General features: G+C 41.7%; 1 protein-coding gene across 2 annotated transcripts; it reads right to left on the reverse strand.

The window, feature by feature from the left end:
• Positions 1-10,110: 10,110 nt before the first annotated feature.
• egln3 (egl-9 family hypoxia-inducible factor 3) lies at positions 10,111-18,060 on the reverse strand. 2 transcript variants are annotated; one of them, XM_047346139.1, is made up of 5 exons: positions 17,544-18,060; positions 11,809-11,928; positions 11,437-11,573; positions 11,160-11,295; positions 10,111-10,699 (listed from the first exon to the last, which is right to left on the reverse strand). In XM_047346139.1, the coding sequence occupies exons 1-5, from the start codon at positions 17,901-17,903 to the stop codon at positions 10,574-10,576; spliced, it is 879 nt and encodes a 292-aa protein (XP_047202095.1). In that variant the 5' UTR covers positions 17,904-18,060; the 3' UTR covers positions 10,111-10,573. The 2 variants fall into 2 exon arrangements, with proteins under 2 accessions (XP_047202095.1, XP_047202096.1); XM_047346140.1 differs by having other exon boundaries at positions 11,160-11,233; positions 17,544-18,052.
• Between the last annotated feature and the right edge of the window lie 1,994 nt (positions 18,061-20,054).

Consider the following 20,054-nt stretch of genomic DNA (forward strand, 5'->3'; position numbering starts at 1 on the left):
GTCCTATTGGGTCTTTTTGGCCTGTGGGACTCTGGAAGCAGCTGATGTGATGGGTACCGGCAGTCCAAGTGGCATGCAGCTCGGGTGGTTGCTGAGGCAAAACTCAGGTGTGGGTGGAGTTCGGAGAGGCCATGGAAAATAATTTCTGTACAGGTTCAAGGCGATTCTGGTCCACCATCCAGCATTTCAGGGTGGGGGGAGAGGTACACCGCCGATACTGTTTAACATGGGGAGGGTGTGCTGTTGACTTTAACTCGGGACTTTGTGGGTCGGTGGGCGGAGTACTTCGAAGACTTCCTGAATCCCAATGGCACGTCTTCCACTGACGAAGCGGAGCCTGGGGACCTTGGGATGGGCTCTAAAATCTCTGGGGCTCAGTCACCGAGGTGATTAAAAAGCTCCTCAGTGGTAAGGCCCCGGGGGTGGATGAGATTCTCCCGGAGTTCCTTAAGGCTCTGGATGTTGTAGGGTTGTGTTGGCTAACTCAACTCTGCAGCATCGCGTGGATGAGATGATGAATACTTCGACCTCAATCAAATGACTCCACAGACATGTTATTATGGAGGACCGATCCTGCCATAATGAAGAATAAATACAGAAATAAATGACTCAATAAAATACTTACTGGGCCAAAAAGATATACATTTTTCAACAATAAATCCTAGTAAATATGGCCAATATTATTCAACATATAAACCCTTTTAAAATAAACTGTCATTCAAGGATGATTCTGTCCTGATTATGAGTTTAGTTTCTATAAATGTCACTATGTTTCATTTATATTTCAAGTGGCATTTCTAAATTAAAGCCTCATAAATATGGGAAAATTACCTACATCAGCATCTAATGTGGGATTCCAGAATTAAAGGAATACGAATATGGCAATATCTCCTAATCTTTTAGTGTATTCAACAATCCATCCATCCAACCATCTATCCATCCTTTGTCTTCCGCTTATCCGGGGTTGGGTCTCGGGGTCTCTTGGTGGCGCAGTTGGTAGCACTGTTGCCTTGCAGCAAGAAGGTCCTGAGTTTGATTCCCAGCCGAGGGTCTTTCTGCATCGAGTTTCCATGTTCTCCCCGTGCATGCGTGGGTTCTCACCAGGTACTCCGGTTTCCTCCCACAGTCCTCCCACAGCGTGTCCTGGGTCGTCCCCTGGGCCTCCTCCCGGTGGGACGTGCCTGGAACACCTCCCGAGGAAGGCGTCCAGGAGACATCCGGTATAGATGCCCGAGCCACCTCAACTGGCTCCTCTCGATGTGGAGGAGCAGCAACTCTACTCCGAGCCCCTCCCGGATGGCCGAGCTCCTCACCCTATCTCTAAGGGAGTGCCCGGCCACCCTACGGAGGAAGCTCATTTCAGCCGCTTGTATCCGGGATCTTGTTCTTTCAGTCATGACCCAAAGTTCATGGCCATAGGTGAGGGTAGGAACATAGACCGACCGGTAAATCGAGAGCTTCGCTTTTCGGCTCAGCTCTCTCTTCACCACAACGGACCGGCACAGCGCCCCCATTACGGTGGCAGCCGCACCGATCCGTCTGTCGATCTCCCACTCCATTCTTCCCTCACTCGTGAACAAGACCCCGAGATACTTAAACTCCTACCTGAGGCAGGAACTCCCCACCAACCCGAAGAGGACAAGCTACCCTTTTCCGGTCGAGAACCATGGCCTCGGACTTGGAGGAGCTGATCTTCATCCCAGCCGCTTCACACTCGGCTGCGAACCGCCCCAGTGCATGCTGTAGGTCTTGGCTGGAGGGGGCCACCAGGACCGTGTCACCTGCAAAAAGAAGAGACGAAATCCACTGGTCCCCATACCAGACCCCCTCCGGCCCTTGGCTGCGCCTAGAAATGCTGTCCATAAAAGTTATGAACAGGACCGGTAACAAAGGGCAGCCCTACCGGAGTCGAACAGGTCCAGCTTAGTGCCGGCAATGCGAACCAAAATCCTGCTCCGCTTGTACAGAGACTGGATGGCCCCTAGTAAAGGGCCCCCGATTCCATTCTCCTGGAGCACCCCCCACAGGGCATCACGAGGGACACAGTCGAATGCTTTCTCCAGGTCCACAAAACACATGTGGACCGGTTGGGCAAACTCCAATGAACCCTCGAGTACCCTGTAGAGCAGGGGTGCTCACACTTTTTCAGCATGTGAGCTACTTATAAAACAAGTCAAAATGATCAACCTACCCACTACAAAAATGCAAAACATATAACTATTTTCTAATTTATTAAGGATTCTTTGTATGTACAATGTATGTTGATGTACCTTGCATTGCTGAATAAGCCAATATTGCACAACACACATAATAAATAATTATTTACATTTTTTGTAATTACCTGAATTTACTTTGATGACTTGCACTGAATTGAAACAGCCAGGGATGCATAGTCCGGACAGCCAGCCTCAAGCACATTTTCAAATGTTCATCAGTCATGGTGGAACCGTATTTGGACTTAATGATCTTCATGTAGGAAAAGGCTGACTCACATAAATAAGTGGAGCCAAATAATGCAGTCAAGGAGGTAGCACATTTCCTCATGTTGGGGTACTTTTCCTCTGTGAGTAAGTTCCAGAACTGTCCATGAGCTCTCGACTTCAGTTCAATGTCAGTTTGTAGAGTCAAAATGTCATCTTCCAATCCAGAGTTCAAGTGAAACAGTGCTGCAATGTTTGATGTTTTGATGTGAGTGAATCAACCTCAGCATCTTCCTGAAAAGGATAGCAAATGAATGTAGCAACTGGCTCGAGCAAAGAAAAGTCTTGAAAGCGTTTGTCAAACTCTGACAGACAATTGTTCATCTGCTCCAAGTAGCGTGCACTCTCAAGCTGCTCACGGGCCTTCCCTTGCGTCTCCAGCTCTGACGCCAGGTTCTGGAAATTTTCCAAATCATGGCGCTGCAGCTTTGAGGCTAAATGTTGCATCTTTCGTTTGAAAGCATTAACTGAGCTAATCATATTGGTCACCATTTTGTCTTTTCCTTGCAGCTCAAGCTTAAGGTCATTCAACAAGTTTGTCAGATCAGTTAAAAATGCCAAGTCCACCAGCCATTGACCATCATTTAGTTGCTTGTATTCTGCATGACCAGATACACGGAAAAACTCTTTAATCTCCGGACAGAGTTCTCGAAATCTTTGGAGGAATTTCCCACAACTAAGCCATCTCACATCAGTATGTAGCAACAACTCAGAGTGGTTGCAGTCAGCCTTTTCCAGATGTGCACGGAATAACCGTCTTTGAAGAGATCTTCGTTGCCACATCCATGATGTATTTCATGTTGAGCATTTTAGCGCATAACGCTTGTTGGTGGATTATGCAATGGTAATTCAAGAAGTCTGGGAACGCATCGTCCTGCCTGCACTTTGCAATAAATCCATTAACACGTCCAACCATTGCAGGTGCTTCATCTGTGGTGATAGACACCAATTTGTACACTGGGAGCTGAGTTTTCTCAATAAAGTTTTTAAACGTCTTAAAAATGTCCTCTCCTCGCGTCTGTTCTTTCATGGGAAGTGCTGTCAATAGCTCCTCTTTTACACTAAGATCACTAAACACCATACGAATGAAAATGCACATCTGGGCTGTGTCACTCACATCTGTAGATTCGTCCAACTGCAGGGAGAAACACTCACAATCTCTGATGTCCTTCCACATTTGCTGGGTTAAATCCTCAGCCATGGCTTCACAATTGTATGTCTTGACAGCTGAAGAGCTTTGATTGAAGATAATATCTCTGCCTTATTTTTAAAGTCTTGGAACAATGAGTCAGCTGCTTCAACGAATGCTTCTTTTACCATCTGTCCGTCTTGGAAGGACCTATTGTTTTTAACGATGGCGTGACTCACCCTGAACGATGCTTCGGTGGCGGCTTTCGCTTTTGAAGTTTGTTGAGTGAAAAATTACTGCTGTCCGGACAACTGGGATTTTAGTTCCTCCACCTTTCTCTTTCTCAGCTGGCTTTTTGGCGGAAAGTCGATGTAGTATTTTCCATGAACAGTCCGAAAATACCGCTCCACATTTCCCTTCTTTGGTATTGCGATGGTAGACTGGCAGATGAGGCAAACGCACTTCGAAAATGACATCGTGAAAAAAAAGTCCACCTCCCATTCTGTATGAAAGTGATATGTTTTTGCCTTCTTACTTGGTCCAGCTTTCTCACTCATTTTGATCAGCATATGTTTTAGTAAGGGCTTAAAATCTGAAGGTAATTCTCTAACTAGCTTGATTTGCTGCAATAGCGCCGTCGTTTACACATGAGCGGTGACCTAAAGGTCAAAATTCAGATTGCCCTGTATGTCAATCAAGTGACGGGATGTTTGATAGGCTGACAAATTTTTTTTTTAACGCCACGCTGCAATCGACCAGTACTGCCTCCGCGATCGACCAGTAGATCGCGATCGATGTAATGAGCACCCCTGCTGTAGAGGGTATAGAGCTGGTCCAGTGTTCCACGGCCGGGACGAAAACCACACTGCTCCTCCTGAAGCCAGGGTTCGACTATCGGCCGGACTCTCCTCTCCAATACCTTGGCGTAGGCCTTACCAGGGAGGCTGAGGAGTGTGATCCCCTTGTAGTTGGAACACACCCTCCGGTAAACCTTCTTATGTAGGGGGACCACCACCCCAGTCTGCCAATCCAAAGGCACTGTCCCCGTCCGCGACGCAATGTTGAAGAGGCGTGTACACCATGACAGCCCCACAACATCCAAAGACTTGAGGTACTCAGGGCGGATCTCATCCAACCCCGAAGCCCTGCCACCACGGAGCTTTTTAACCACCTCGGTGACTTCAGCCCGGGAATGCGTGATGGCAGGATTGAGGAGATCCTCGAAGTACTCCTTCCACTGCCCGATAATGTCCCAGTCGAGGTCAGCAGCTCCCCACCTCCACTGTAAACAGTGTTGGCGAAGCACTGCTTCCCCCTCCTGAGGCGCCGGACGGTTTGCCAGAATCGCTTCGAGGCCAACCAGTAGTCCTTCTCCATGGCCTCACCGAACTCCTCCCAGGTCTGAGTTTTTGCCTCTGCCACCGCCCGGGCCGCGGCACGCTTGGCCCTACGGTACCCGTCAGCCGCCTCAGGAGTCCCACAAGCCAACGACAGCCGATAGGACTCCTTCTTCAGCTTGACAGCGTTCCTTACTGCCGGTGTCCACCACCAGGTTCGGGGATTGCCGCCGCGACAGGCACCGCAGACCTTACGGCCGCAGCTACGGGCGGCAGCATCGAACATAGATGTGGAGAACATGGTCCACTCTGACTCTATGTCTCCAACATCCCTCGGAATCTGGTCAAAGCTCTCCCGGAGGTGAGAGTTGAATACATCCCTGGGCAAGGGGTCCGCCAGACGTTCCCAGCAGACCCTCACTGTGCGCTTGGGCCTGCCGAGTCTGTCCAGCTTTCTCCTCCCCCAGCGGATCCAACTCACCACCAGGTGGTGATCAGTGGACAGCTCAGCCCCTCTCTTCACCCGAGTGTCCAAAACATGTGGCCGAAAGTCTGATGATACGACAGCAAAGTCAATCATTGACCTCATGCCTAGTGCATCCTGGTGCCAAGTGCACTGATGGACACCCTTATGTTTGAACATGATGTTCATTATGGACAATCCGTGACTAGCACAGAAGTCCAATAACAAAAAACCACTCGGATTCAGATCGGGGAGGCCATTCCTCCTGATCACGCCTCTCGAGGTGTCACTGTCGTTTCCCACGTGGGCGTTGAAGTCCCCCAGCAGAATAATGGAGTCTCCAGGAGGGGCTCTATCCAGCAACCCCGACAGGGATGCCAAGAAGGCCGGGTACTCCGCACTACCACTCGGCCCGCAGGCTGAAATGATAGTCAGAGACCTCTCCCCAACCCGAAGGCGCAGGAATGCGACCCTCTCATCCACTGGGGTAAACCCCAACATTTGACGGCTGAGCTATATATTTATATATATAATATATATATATTATATATATTATATATATTATATATATATAATATATATTTATTATATTTTAATATTTTATTAAGGAAATATTAAAATAATATTTAAGGAAATATTATTTTGAGTAAGAACCAAACCTTTCTGGACAAATGGGTCTTATTGGTGTTCAGTTAGCTGGCTTTGTCTAGTACAAATAATATTTGAGAAAATATTATTTTGAATGAGGACCAGCAGCCTTTCTGGGTAAATGATCTTTAGTGGTGATTAGTTAGTTATCACGTTTAGTAAAATTATATTTAGGGAAATATTATTTCCTAGATTGGAAACTAACAACCTTTCTGGGTAAATGATCTTCAGCTGACTCATAAAGTGGGCGAGCACTTAGCCGTTAGCGGTTGGAGCTAAGAAAAGAAACTTGTAGTTTGTCATCAGAATCAAACACGTACCTTTAAAATATCACTAATAGAAGGGTTGAAATACATAAATGTGGACGGCGTGTTATGGCTGATCTTCTGTGTTTGAAAACCAACCTTTAAATAAAGTTTGTCTTAACTTTGAAAACACAACACAGAACCTCCTTAGCTGAGTGCTAGTCTGCTAGCACTTACTGTAGCTGAGTTTCTCAACACAAACTATAACAAATGTCATTAAAATGAACATTATTTAGATGATTTAACTCTAAACTAATCTACACTACCCAAACACTACCTCTTACGTGAACCATGCTGAGGAGAAGTTGCCCTGGGCGTTGAGGAAAACATCCACGTGTGGGTAAACAAAGTGTTAGCTTGCAGCTAACCTCTGTAGCTGTGAGGACGGGCTTTTTGCTGGCCCGGCTGAACCGTATGACAGGCACGTTCAGCTCCTTGAGTGGCAGCGATGCAGCAGAGTAGCTCTCGCTACCTGGATGTACCTGCAGGAAGGCGTGCAATGCGGTCCCAGCCTTCTTTTCTTGGCCCTAGGGAAAACTGCTTCAATTAGGGCTGCTTCTGGAGGCCTCAGAAGAAAAGCCAAGTCAAGCATGTCTCATTACACCTTTTATATGAATGAATGCCTAATACTTCAAACAGCAAATCATTACTTAGCTTTGTTGTATGTGATCGTAGTCACTCTGGATCAAAGTTGAAGAGTTATGTCTGCTTGCCAGCAAGAGACATACTTCTTTCTCTCTCCTTCCAGCTCCACTGGGGACCTGTGTGGAAGAGGTCTGTTTGTTGGAACGCAGGGGTTTTTATTCAAACAGTGACTTCACGGGAAGTCCTCTGTTACTTCTGTTCCTGTTCCTGGCTGAGCTGGAAGTAGGTTACTGTTATTTATTTAGAAAATTCCAGAAAGGATCAAACTATTCTTTAAATTTTTTAATCCATGGCTGGGGTCCCAACAAGGTTCTTAAAGCCAGTTGAGTAAAGATGGCACAAAAAGCCACTTTTTGGATGAGAGAAACTCAAAGTTGGATATTTAAAAGAACTATAAATAATTGCCTCACACCTGATTGAAAAAAACTTGATATTCCTCTTTCTGGGCCAGTAATTTGATGAATGTGAACATTTTAATCAAAAGAAGTTGATATATACTAAACATGATCCTCCTGCCAAGTCTCTGTAAAACAAAAATCAGTCTGATTATCATCGCTAATCAAATAATTTACTGAGAAACAGAGTTTTTGCTGACAGAGATCTTGATTCAATAAGCCACATATAATTGTTTAATTTTATTTGCTCAGTTATAGATGAGCTTACTTTAGGAAATTGTCATGATTTTATTATTTTGTGCTTGGTTTTTAATTTAGTTTAGGCCATTGGCAAGCAGACAATGGGGTACTTTGTGGTTAATGGCAAAAACTGCAAAGAGGTGCATCAAACTACAACTGTGTGTGGATTGGCACTGTATTGGCAGACAAATAAAAAGTAGCCAGATTTTCAGAAATTAGAGCTGCTCCATCTTAGTAGGATAGTTACCATACATTTAACTGTTGCCCCTGCTGACTCTAAATCCATTGCCAATAGGTTGCTATTTTGATGGACCAAAACAAGGTTTGTTATGTTGACCTTTATGTAACATTATTATACTCGCTGTTTCTCAACCTGTTCCACAAAACAGAGCCTTTTAGAGTGACACCTTCTCAGTCCATACCATACACGGACTGTATATCATTTCAGGTTTCAAGTTAAATCCCAGGAAATAACCCTTATAGAGACACAGTAGCTGTAGGGCTACCTTAACACTTTAAGCAGGAACTTGTGCTCAATGGAAATGAAAAACAGTCCAGGGATAAAAACAGTGATAACTAGATTTGTTTTTACATTTCATGACCGGTTCATGTTTGTATTGTGAAGTGCTCTGAGATTTACATTTCTTATGAACTGGCACTACAGAAATAAACACAATAGAGTTGAAAGAAGAATGTAACATTTACTCCATGCTGTGCTATATGTGATAATAAATTAAAATCATATATCTGTAATTTTGAAAGTTTCTGTACTAAGGTGAGACCTGCACATAATTAATAGAGGACAATGAGAATAATCCTAGGTTTCCTTTTTAGTACAGTTGTTAAACTTACACAGAGTCATAGCTCTGTTGAGCCATCCATTCACTTAGCTTTCAATGACTTTATGGGATTCTTTTTAAATAAAATTGATTCTATTAAAAATAAAATCATTGGCATACTCCTGAACATGATTACTTCATCCTAACTGAGACAGCATCGGAAATAACTGAAGAACCTGATCTGTGTTTGGACTGTTTTGATCCTGTGGAGTTTCCTGAGTTATCAGAAATATTAGCTTCATCTAAACCTTCAACTTGTATGTTAGACCCAATCCCAACCAAATTATTTAAGGAAGTGTTCCCTCTGATTACCAGCCCCATTTTAGATATGATTAATCTATCTTTAGTAAATGGATCAGAACCACAAGCTTTAAAGGTAGATGTAATTAAACCTTTACTTAACAACCTTTGCATGATCAAGATGATTTACTAAAATTCTTGAGAAAATATTTGCTAATCAAATGTGTGAGCATTTCAATTCATTTCAATTCATTTCAATTCAATTCAATTCAATTCAGTTTGATTTCTATAGCGACAATTCACAACACATGTTTTCTCAAGGTTCTTCACAACAGTCAGGTTCATACATTCCAATTAATACTAACCATTGAACAGTGCAGTCAGACTTAGTTATTTATTCAAAGAGTTAGTTATTTATTTATACAGCAATTATCTGTTCAAAGAGTTTCAGTCAGGTTTCAGGGCTCATCATAGCATGGAAACAGCATTAGTGAAAGTCACTAATTATATTCTTGTGTCTGTACTTGTCTTGTTAGATCTCAGTGCTGCATTTGATAAAGTCAAACACAATATTCTCTTAGAAAGGCTGGAATATTCTGTAGGGATCAGGGGAACAGCGCTAGGCTGGTTTAAATCTTATTTGTCTGACATATTCCAGTTTGTTCATGTAAATGATAAATCATCTTTAAACTCCAGGGATAATTGTGGAGTATCACAAGGTTCACTGCTGAGCCTAGTTCTGCTGGAGGTTTCTTCCTGTTAAAAGGGAGTTTTTCCTCTCCACTGTCGCTACATGCATGCTCAGTATGAGGGATTGCTGCAAAGTCAACACCAGTGACTGTCCACTGTCTCTACATGCTCATCCAGGAGGAGTGAATGCTGCAAGTCACTGACTGAATGAAATTTGCTGGGTTTCCTTAGATAGAAACACTTTTTATCCAATTTGAATAAAAAACTGAATCTGACTGTAGTTTGATAGTTAGGATGTACCTGACTTGAAATCTGTATGATTCGATTGAATTTACTTTGTGAATTGCCGCTATATAAATAGAACTGAATCGAATAATGTTCATATTACATATATACAAAGAGTAATTCAGAAATTAGTTTTTACTGATCTACACATTAATCGTTATTTTATAACGGTTTGTAAACAAATGTATAATTTTATTTCATGCATTACAAACACTTATTGTGCTTTTCTGTACAGTACATATACGGCAAATTATATTGACATATAAAAAATTACTCAAATCAATGTCAATCTTTCCTTTGGTTAAATGTAAATCTGATTAATTTTTGTGTTGTAGAAAATCTGTAACATTTCTAAAAAAAAAAAAAATTTTCATCACAAAAAAGTTCAAATTTGAGGGCAGTGTCAGCACAAGGTGTTTTGAATTAATTCAGCTTTTATTGGTTAGTTTATACACAGACATTACATACTAGGAAGAAACAGTTTTACCTCCCAGTTAGTATATGGGCAACATGTATGTGTGCCATCTTCCTAAGACTGGTGGAAATACAAGCTATGACTCATTGTCACATAGGCTCAAAATCCTCATGTCCATGTAAACTCCTGAGGCCTTCTGCCAACTGTTCTCTTTCTGTCATAAGCTGTGAGCTAAAGGCTAGTGTCTCAGCTGGGCACTCAGTAGGAGTTGGCAGAGCATCGCACAAACATTTCAGAAAAAGGAAGAAGTCCGTAACAGCTCCTCTGGCTATTCAGTTGCAGTCCTGGCAACTCTGTGTCAACCTTGACACTGTGAGACCAGCAGTGGAAATTCATATTTAGGAAAATGGGAGACCCCAAGGCCCCTCCGTGCCTCCTAACCCCTGGAAACAATTCAACTTCCTATTTTTCCCTCAATGTGTCCTGCAGTTTAAGAAGTTGAGTCTCAGTGAAATCCGCTGTTTCCTCTAAACAAACACCAGATGGCAGTGTTTCATCACCATCAGCTAGAGCTGCTGCCCTGCTGCCCTGTGGAGGATGAAACGAAAAGAAAAGGTTAAAAAAATCAAGTACACTGTAAGTCAAACTGGAGCTAATCAAACAAAAAATATTGTTGTTATTGTCAATAAATCCACTACAAATTTGTCTGGAACCAACTCCACTAGTTATACATTCAGGTCACTTCTGCAAAAAAATGGTCCTGATTAAATAAATCCCCCATGATAAATTTAAAATGCCCAAGTAAATTAAAACAAAAGTTGCACAGTATTTACCTGAAGAACCATTTTATATCTTACTTCACTTTCATTAACTGTATATTTCTGGATACAGAAAATAAGTCATATTTCAGTATATCTGAAATACTGCTGCAAAACTCACCTTCTCACTTGTACTTAGGAATCTCTAGATGGATAATAATGTTTAAAGATATAACTATATGTTTTTAGTGCTAACAACAAAAAGACTAGCTGACAGTTGTTTCTGTTACCTGTAAGGTCTCTGAAACGCTTCTTGGCCTGGGTTCGCTCCTCAGCGTCAAAATACCAAACTGTGATGGCGTACCTGAAACCAATGCACCACTGCCTTCAGTATTTGCATTTAGGATTTTGGTTACAAATACAAACCTGCAAAAATGATTTTCACAGTAGAAAATGTCAAGACAAAATGTTTAGGTCAGATTACCTAGGCCAACATAGATCTCAGATATTATTAGGTAAAAGTGTGATATTGTCCAACATAAAATGTTTTTTTTTCCAAAGGGTTACCTGAAGGCATAGGATGGCTGCACCTCGTGTGGGTTCCTGCGGTCAGACCAGAAGATGAGAAGCCTGTCAAAAAGCGGCTTGATGTCAGCCACGTAGGGTTTTCCTTCTGGAAAGATCCTGAGGACACCACCATGCTCCTATCAACACAAACATAAAACAGCTGTGTGAACACAGTCACTGAAGGGTGGTGTGTATCAGCTCAACAACTATCAAGACAGTGTTAAATGTTTTTATTTCACTATTATGAGAATGTGTTGTATTTAAAGTCAATACGAACATAAACTGTCCCAATTAAAAAAAATCAGATAGACAGTTGACACTCTGGAAAAGGAAGTATTCAAATAGAGAAGATAAAGGAAGTGTGTGCAGTACCTTGGGGTTCCAGCTCTTGTTGAGGTAGTAGATGCAGGTAAGACGCCGTCCATCATGGTTTGGGTTGTCGACATGCTTCACATAACCTGCCCCATTTCCTGGGTAGCATGCCACCATGGCCTGAAGACAAACACACCATTCATATAAATGGGACATCACGGGTTATCTAAAGGAAGTTAGAGTTTAGGGGAGTACTCTCCTAATATTTACCAAAGAAGAAGTTAGCTCTGTGCAATTAATCCCACACATCTTCAAATGTGATATTTGATCACAAAAACAATGTAAACATGTTTCCATCAAACAAATGTTTGATGGGAATAAATACTGAGGAAGATGATTTACAGTGAATATTTCAGCAGCACCAAAACAGAAGCTGTTGAATATTAGCGGTTGCAGATGACAGAAGCTTCCTGTGCAGCAGCCTGCTTGTGGAGCTATTTGCTAATATTTCTGGAGTACATCAGGGGTGTGTCATGGGGCTGTGTGCCTACAACCTTTAGAATTTGCACAGTAAATATAAGCTAAAGCAGTGCTTTGATCAGTACGGCTATTAAAACTTGGGTATGCGAGGGTTAACTTCAGCTCATATCCTGGAGCAACATTCATTCCCAGGTCATGTATGCATTAATCTTCCACAAAGATCTGTTTATAAATAAATCACCTCAGAGCTGTGATACATGCACTACATCTGGCATTTGTATGAGAATGAACAGCAGTATGTAGCATAAGTTATGATTCAGACATCTTTCACTTTCATTACAACCTGACGATTTCATATCAATTCCTTTAGCCTGATCAGGCTGCTGGCTGGAAAAAGCTGAAAATGTTGGTTTTCTAAATGTTTGACTTTGTTTACAATGGGATGAGGATAGGAATGGTTTACCCTGTGTGCCGCTCCTGATTTGCTGTGACCTTTATACTTAAGTGGGAAGTGTCTGTTTGGCTGAGAGCAGAAAATGGTTTTCAAATAAGAGACTGTGTCAAGGTCAATACAAACTCAAGCTGTGGACTTCCTACCAGGAAAAACTGAAAGTTTATGGAACAAACAGCTGATCCTCAGCAGGCCACAAATATCACACAGTAATAGACATACTGGGTTTAGAAATGGGCAGCAGAACCATAGAAGATAGTGTTCTAATGAATCTCAGTCTGCCTGGAAACCTTGTGTCCTGCCAGGATTGCTGCTGTTCAAGGAAACCTCGTCTGGAATCCCTGGTGGCAAAACATTTCCAAACACTGAAAACGCTGTCTTTGTAAAATCAACCCAAACATCTGACTCAGCTGATAAATCTTGTTTGACTCAAGCAACTAAATGGACCATCACAGATTTCACTGCTCATGAATGCTTTCTGATATCAGAAGCATAATGTGCTATATCAGAGGTTGGTTTTATTGTGAAAGGTTAAACTAGTTAAACTGTCTGTAACTGTGATCCTAATATTGAGATTATGACTATCGACTACAAATAACCTACATTTCCTATATCTTACTTTATTTTTATTGCAATTTCCCCACAATTCTTTCTGAACCTACAAAATATTCAATTCAATTCAAAAATACTTTATTAATCCCAAAGGGAAATTAAATGTTGTTGTAGCTCATATTATGAAGGTTTCCTCATAAATATACACCCCTTGAGTCTAAGCAACAGGGTAAAACAAATATTGGCATACAACATTTGCAAGCATGGAACTTATAGAAAATCTTAAATATTGTATCCAAGCAGTCCTTTGCAGTCCCTGCACACATTGATATTGCGATGACAATTGTTCTATTTTACAGCTCCGGGGTAAACCGATTCCAATAGCACCAAACAACAAGGCACTGACACAGTGCTTACAACATTTTCTTCTACTTTTTGTCTTTTCTTCTCACTATAAAACTCCGCCCTATTTGTCTTCACCTCAGCTCCTCTGGGCTGCTGATGACGACAAACCCCCAGCCCTGATAAAGAGCTGGTGAACTGATCTGACACCATGGTCTGCCTGTGCTGAGCGGAAGCTGGAAGATCAGGCAAGCTTGTTTACTCACTAGCACCAAAGCATGTGCATCATTTTTATCATCATCACCATACAAATGGAGTGAGAAGCTTGTAGAAACACAGAGGAGCTGGGAGGAGAAGGAAGTGGTGCCAATGAAAGAAAGATTCAAAACCAAATGCCTCAGAGTTTCAACCAAATGTTATCTTATCTTCTTTGCAAAGAAAGCCTGGGGTGGTGGGTGGATTAGGAGAGAGGGAAGCTCTTAGCTGATGTCCACCCTGTTGATGGTTTAATGACAGAGCTATGTGTGGCATGTGGAGCTGCAGTCTGTCAGCAAAGCTGCTCCTCTTCACACAACTACATTCTTCTCAGCCTAACAAACAGACAGATCAAGTAGAACTCTTTAAAAAACAGCTAACAGAGCACTGGCCTTGACCTTTATGTGGCACAGCTGTTACTATTTAAGTTTGTTAAACACTGATCAAGACAACCCAGAATGGAAACACAAAATAACCTTAAATTTACAACAACAAGGACAAAAAGAATCCATCACTCCTGAGATAAAAGATTTTGTTTTTCAAAATGTTCTGTTTATATGATAAAAGGCAGAATTGTAGGTATTAGGTTCTGCTTGTGTCAACCACAAAGTGTCAGCAGCTCTGGGAGAGCAACATCCAACGTATTGTTTTTCTTTCTGAGTTGCTGAAACAAGCAGAAAAAGTGGAAATGTGTTCGGAACAGTTTCACTGCTGAAGCAGAACTTTGTTGTTGTTCAATCATTATCCGTAATAAAATAATGAAGGAGCAGTTTCTAAATGGACATAAAACCAGTAAGAAATATGAGGTTTGGGTTTGAGTCTCATTTCCAAGGAAATGCTGATGATCTTTTCAAAAAAGATGTTTTCCCACTTACAGGTTCTGTGTGTGTGTGTGTGTGTGTGTGTAGATCTGCTTCCCTTACCACCCCCTCCCAAAGTTCCATTTGATCCAAAAAGATGTCTGATAAGGGCTTACTGTACTCTGTTGAAGCCGGAGTTGGGCGGGCATGCTGGTAATGTGTGTGTTTATATGTTTAGTGGTCTGTAAATCTCTGTGAGCAAGCGAGTCTGGATCTGAGGAGAAGTGAGGCAATAAGAATCTGAATGGTAGATTGTAGGAGAGATGAATGACACCAGTGGGAGTGTGTGTAATTGCGCTCGTCCTGACGTAGACAGAACCGATGCTGCTCTTTCCAAATTGTAGCTGAGGAGGGAAGCTTTTCCAAGCAAAATGTCTATCATTAGTCAGAAGGATCAGAAAACATGGAATGTGTATAGTAACACTATCAATCACCACCTGCTGAAGACCAGCTGCCACAGCCTGTAGATGACTGGTTTACAATAGAATCGTTCTTAATCCCACTGAAGCTTCACAAGATGATATACCTCTGGCATCTGTATGATATAGTAATGATTTCTGACCCCAACACCACACCAACCGTGCTTTAAAGAACTACAGACACATCTGTTATCACTAAATTCCTGTGGTTACTACCCTGCAAGATCTCAACTGAGGGTTTTAAAATTTCTAATGATTTAACCGCAACATTTTCCTGAGACAAAGCTTCCCTGAAATACAAACAAGATGATCTGGTGCCTGAAGAGTTCAATAAGCTCTGTGTGTTGAAGTCTACATGTGTTTGTAATACTGTGCTGTTGCCACAAGGGGGCACCCTAAGGAAACCGTAGAGCATTTTTTTTCGTGGTACTGTTGTAGGTGCAGCAGCCTTGCTAAGGTAAGTAACAGGAAACAAACTAAGAATGTTATATGTGGCTGTTTTTCTGTATTTTCTCTTTTGTTTAGTTTTTTTGTACTTCATCCTCATTCTAATGTTTCACCTCAGTCTGACCCTTCATCCAAACACTAGACCCCCACACTAGACAGATACTGCCTTTTCTGCCACTTTGTACCATTGTAGTTTTGGTAGTTTCAAATCCGACTGTTCCAGGAACCAAAGGTATCCATCTGCTACTGGAAGCTTTGTAGCTACTAACTACAGGTTAATTCATAACACCAATGGGACATTTTGTTCCTGCTTTGGCGGGTATTCGCAACTGCACCTTGCAGATCTTGAATATAGATGCAACTAGAAAAAGGTTTTCCTGACTTTTTAGACATAATGAGTGTTTCATTAAGCTTTTGCTCTCTCGTGATCCTCTTCACATATCTTGTAGACAAGTAAGAGTAAAAGAAACGATTCAACTGTTACACTTTATACATTTAATCCATCCATCCATTTTTTTAAATCACTCAACCCTGCCCCAAGCATCAGGCCCCAAGTTACTGAGAGTTAGACTAACCCCTCCAATGCAGGGCCAATGAAGAGGCAAGTTCACACCTAAGGTCACCATTTGATCAAACATGGTGATTGACTGGGAAAAAAAATACCAGCCAGAATTTGTTTTATTATTGAAACCACAAAAATTTAACACAATTACTTGATGAGTTTGCACAATGCTTTTTTGCATTTAATAAACTATAAGAATATACATGCAAATCCAAAAATAAATGGAACAGTAACAGTACATTAGGCCAGACAATATAAATTCAATTACCTGCACAGTCCTGAGCACACAACCTTTACACAGAAAAGCCTTACATTCTATTGCATTAGTGCTATTTTATAAATGGAAGTGAAATAATGTGACACAAGTAGAAATACAACTAAAGGAAACTAAAACTAAAATACATGTTTTCGCTTTAAGGTAAATCCACCCTTACCATGTAAATGCTCTCTAAATGGTTTCTGGTGGTGGCATTTTAATTCATTGGAATCTGCTTATGGAGCAGTACAAGGAATAAGGAATAAATATGCTCCATGTCTTTTTAAAAACGTTTTTTTATTATTATTATTTGTGTTTTAAAGCATTAGAACAACACTGATGATTTCAAAATGTATCCCATAAATTATAAAGTTCTCTAACCGGTGATTATTCTGGAATTATTTGGCAAAGAACATATCTAAAAATGTGTTTAATCAAGTGGGAAAATGTAAGAAAAAAATGTTTGAACCTTCTCATTATTTGCTTTACTGCAGCATAGATGTTCCTAGAATGAATTAAGCAAGTGGCAGTCCAACTTCAGAGTGTGTACAGATCTAACTGTTGCAACTGTCTGACAGATAGGGACCATGGTCCAAAGAAGAGAACAGTTTCCTACAGGTCATTCTGTACAGAGGAGGGACAACAGTTTAATGTTCTCATGCAGCTGGATCTCAACTTTAGAGCAAGTCCAAACTAAAGGAGAAGGTTGAGGATCTGAAAATTCCTCAGGAAGTGCACAGATGGACACAGGTGGAGGTTTTATTATCTGTGTTTGGTTCTGTTTGTTTTCTAAAAAAAAAAAAAAAAGCAACAAAGATATTTTGTAAGGAACAAACAGTTCCTCAATTAAAACAACTCTTAGTTCTGGTGAATGTGAGAAAAAGTTAGTCAACGTTTCGCCAACTACTAAACAGGATCCTTGTTAGTGGGAAAAATCTTATTTTAACATTATCTAGAGGAGTCAAAGTAGAAAACACTCAACTTCCCTCCGTGTGAACGACCTGCTCCAGAGCTTCTTCTTTTTTTTTTTAGCATTTTATGACATCCTTTATGACATCATTAAAGAATAAGATGTCTTTTCACATGTGATTCTGCTTCAATTTCTATCAAAACACTGCAGGAATATTTCCTCCTCCCCACCTTGTGTTCAGACCTGGTGGAGCGTCCTTACCTTAGACCTCTCCCGGATCGCCTTGTCTCCCAGGCGGCTGGCGCACACGGAGATGAGTCGGTCGATCAGATTGAGCAGGAAGCTGATCGCCTCGCAGCCGCGCTCCGTGCCGCTCACCCAGGCAATTTTATCCCCGCGGATGCTCCTCCGGTTGACCCCCGGGATGGAACCGGCCAGCCGGCCGTCTTGCAGCTGTCCAGAGCTGTGCATCTCCATGACCTGGTCCAACACGGCGCTTCCAGCCAGATCCCCGAGAAGTCCATCCACGTAACAGAAGCCGTGGGACAGCAGGGCCGGGACGAGCCGCTCCAGAGCCAGCCGCTCCAAGTCCGTGTAAGATATGTGCTCAATAAATGGCATTTTAACAGGCGTGTCAATGAGGGACTTAACTAAGGTAGAGTGTTCAAAAAGTTCCAAAAATGTTGAAAAACAACAAGAGAAAAGTTGTGTGTCAGAGACTGCTTATCTCCTGTCAGAATACGTTTCATCCCTCAGGGAACCACCGTGCCTTTATTCAGCCCGAAAACTGCAAAGGTTGCCACTTTGCCAACATGCTGCTTCCGGTAAACCTTCACAATAAAATGATATATAAAAAATCTCATGATGCACGCCCACTACAAAGTAATACATGACCTTTGTTTATGTAGTGCAATAACAATATTAATCAATATAGAATAGAAAATAATAGAACATTAGCAGAATATTAATTTATTTGACCCATGGTAGAGTAATTACAACATATCATCAGCATACACAAAAAACAAATACACAAGAACCATGAAAATAAAGAAAAAGTGAAATAAAAAATGAATGCCCAAAGACTGGCAAAGTGATCAACAGTGTTTGATTTCTGCTTCAGAAAATGTAATTTAACAAACCTCATTACATTTCAAAATCCAGCTTTTGAACAAGAGGATAAGTGTCATTCAATATTTTCCCCATCATTCATTGCATTTTGTTAATGGTAGAAGAGGCAGAGCTCTTCGGTCTAATCTAAATAATGTTGTTAGCTGGCTGTTTTAAACAAGTTGTAGAATTGAAACTGCTAATTTCACGTCTTTTATTTGGAATCTCACACATTTAGCCACCAATCCTACTGCTTGTTTTAGACCAACACAACATATTTGGACAGTTTTTAAAATGACAACTACCCATCATTAAACTAGACCATGAAATCTCAACATTGAGACTCGGGTTTTATTTTGAAAATCAAGCTCAATTTCTTCCGCTGTTGCTCTCACTGCTTTACGGCGAAACTGAATGTGAGAGCAGTGTGAGACGTGCTGAATGTGATGTTCCCTGTGAACACAACAGAGCAGTAACCCCCAACTGCAGCTCGCGGAATGGGGAGGGCTCAGATAGTGAACGGAGGAAGGAGAGGGGGTCACTGTCTCTACTGACACCATGTGACGTCACCACGGAATTTCTTATAGAAGGTGTTTATTGGATACAATAAAACGGAACCTATAATGTGAAGACAATGGGTATGGGTTTTCCGCCTGTCGGCCCTGGATCTCAACACGTGTCCTACTGCAGATGACATATTTTAGGGCTAAAAGACAATCAAAGCTGCTTTCTATGTGCTCGCGCACTGGGCGTACCCGGCGCCATTGAGAAGAGCGTAGAGGGCATGTAGCCCTCGCGCTCTAACGCACCCAACAGGAACTAAACAGTGGACGTGTTCTTCACCACGCGCTGCGGAACTAACTGTTGCCAAAGCTGAATAATGCAAGATAGCAGATTTTGAAAAAGTCTCTGACCTAATATAGTTGATAAAGGTATGCAAACTTTTTCCACAGTTTGCCACCTTGCAGTCATAAACTTTAGCGCATTTTTTAGGATTTTGTTGTTGAAGACCAACACATATTAGAACATAGCTGTAAAGTGGAAGGAAGCTGATTCATAAATTTACAGTTTTTAAAACTAAAAATATGGAAAGTGTGGAATGCATTTTTCTACAGGCCCTTTTTAGTGACTTCCCTAATGTCTGTAATTTAATCGCAGTTGTCCTATAAAATCCATCTGATCTGTGATCGCCTCAGAGGTGTGATAGAGAACATCAGTGAAAGCCAGGGAACACCGTTGGGGAGAAATCTAAACTAATTCAATTCAGTTTATTTATATAGCGCCAATTCACAACACATGTCGTCTCAAGGTTCTTCACAACAGTCAGGTTCATACATTCCAATTAATCCTAACCATTGAACGGTGCAGTTAGATTCAGTTATTTATTCAAATTGGATAAAAAGTTTTTCTATCTAAGGAAACCCAGCAGATTGCATCCAGTCAGTGACTTGCAGCATTCACTCCTCCTGGATGAGCATGTAGAGACAGTGGACAGTCACTGGCGTTGACTTTGCAGCAATCCCTCATACTGAGCATGCATGTAGCGACAGTGGAGAGGAAAAACTCCCTTTTAACAGGAAGAAACCTCCAGCAGAACCAGGCTAAGTGTGAGCGGCCATCTACCATGACCAACTGGGGGTTTGAGAGAACAGAGCAGAGACACAA

This window comes from Girardinichthys multiradiatus, chromosome 19 (assembly GCF_021462225.1).
Source record: "Girardinichthys multiradiatus isolate DD_20200921_A chromosome 19, DD_fGirMul_XY1, whole genome shotgun sequence".
Classification (NCBI taxonomy): domain Eukaryota; kingdom Metazoa; phylum Chordata; class Actinopteri; order Cyprinodontiformes; family Goodeidae; genus Girardinichthys; species Girardinichthys multiradiatus.

What these genes read in the sequence shown, in the direction of transcription:
- egln3 (XM_047346139.1), bottom strand. Translation starts at nt 17,903, where the DNA reads ATGCCATTTATTGAGCACATATCTTACACGGACTTGGAGCGGCTGGCT. An exon ending in ACAAGAGCTGGAACCCCAAG is followed by an intron (nt 11,574 to 11,808) that starts GTACTGCACACA and finishes TTGTGTTGATAG; the next exon opens with GAGCATGGTGGTGTCCTCAG. An exon ending in CAGCCATCCTATGCCTTCAG is followed by an intron (nt 11,296 to 11,436) that starts GTAACCCTTTGG and finishes TCATTTTTGCAG; the next exon opens with GTTTGTATTTGTAACCAAAA.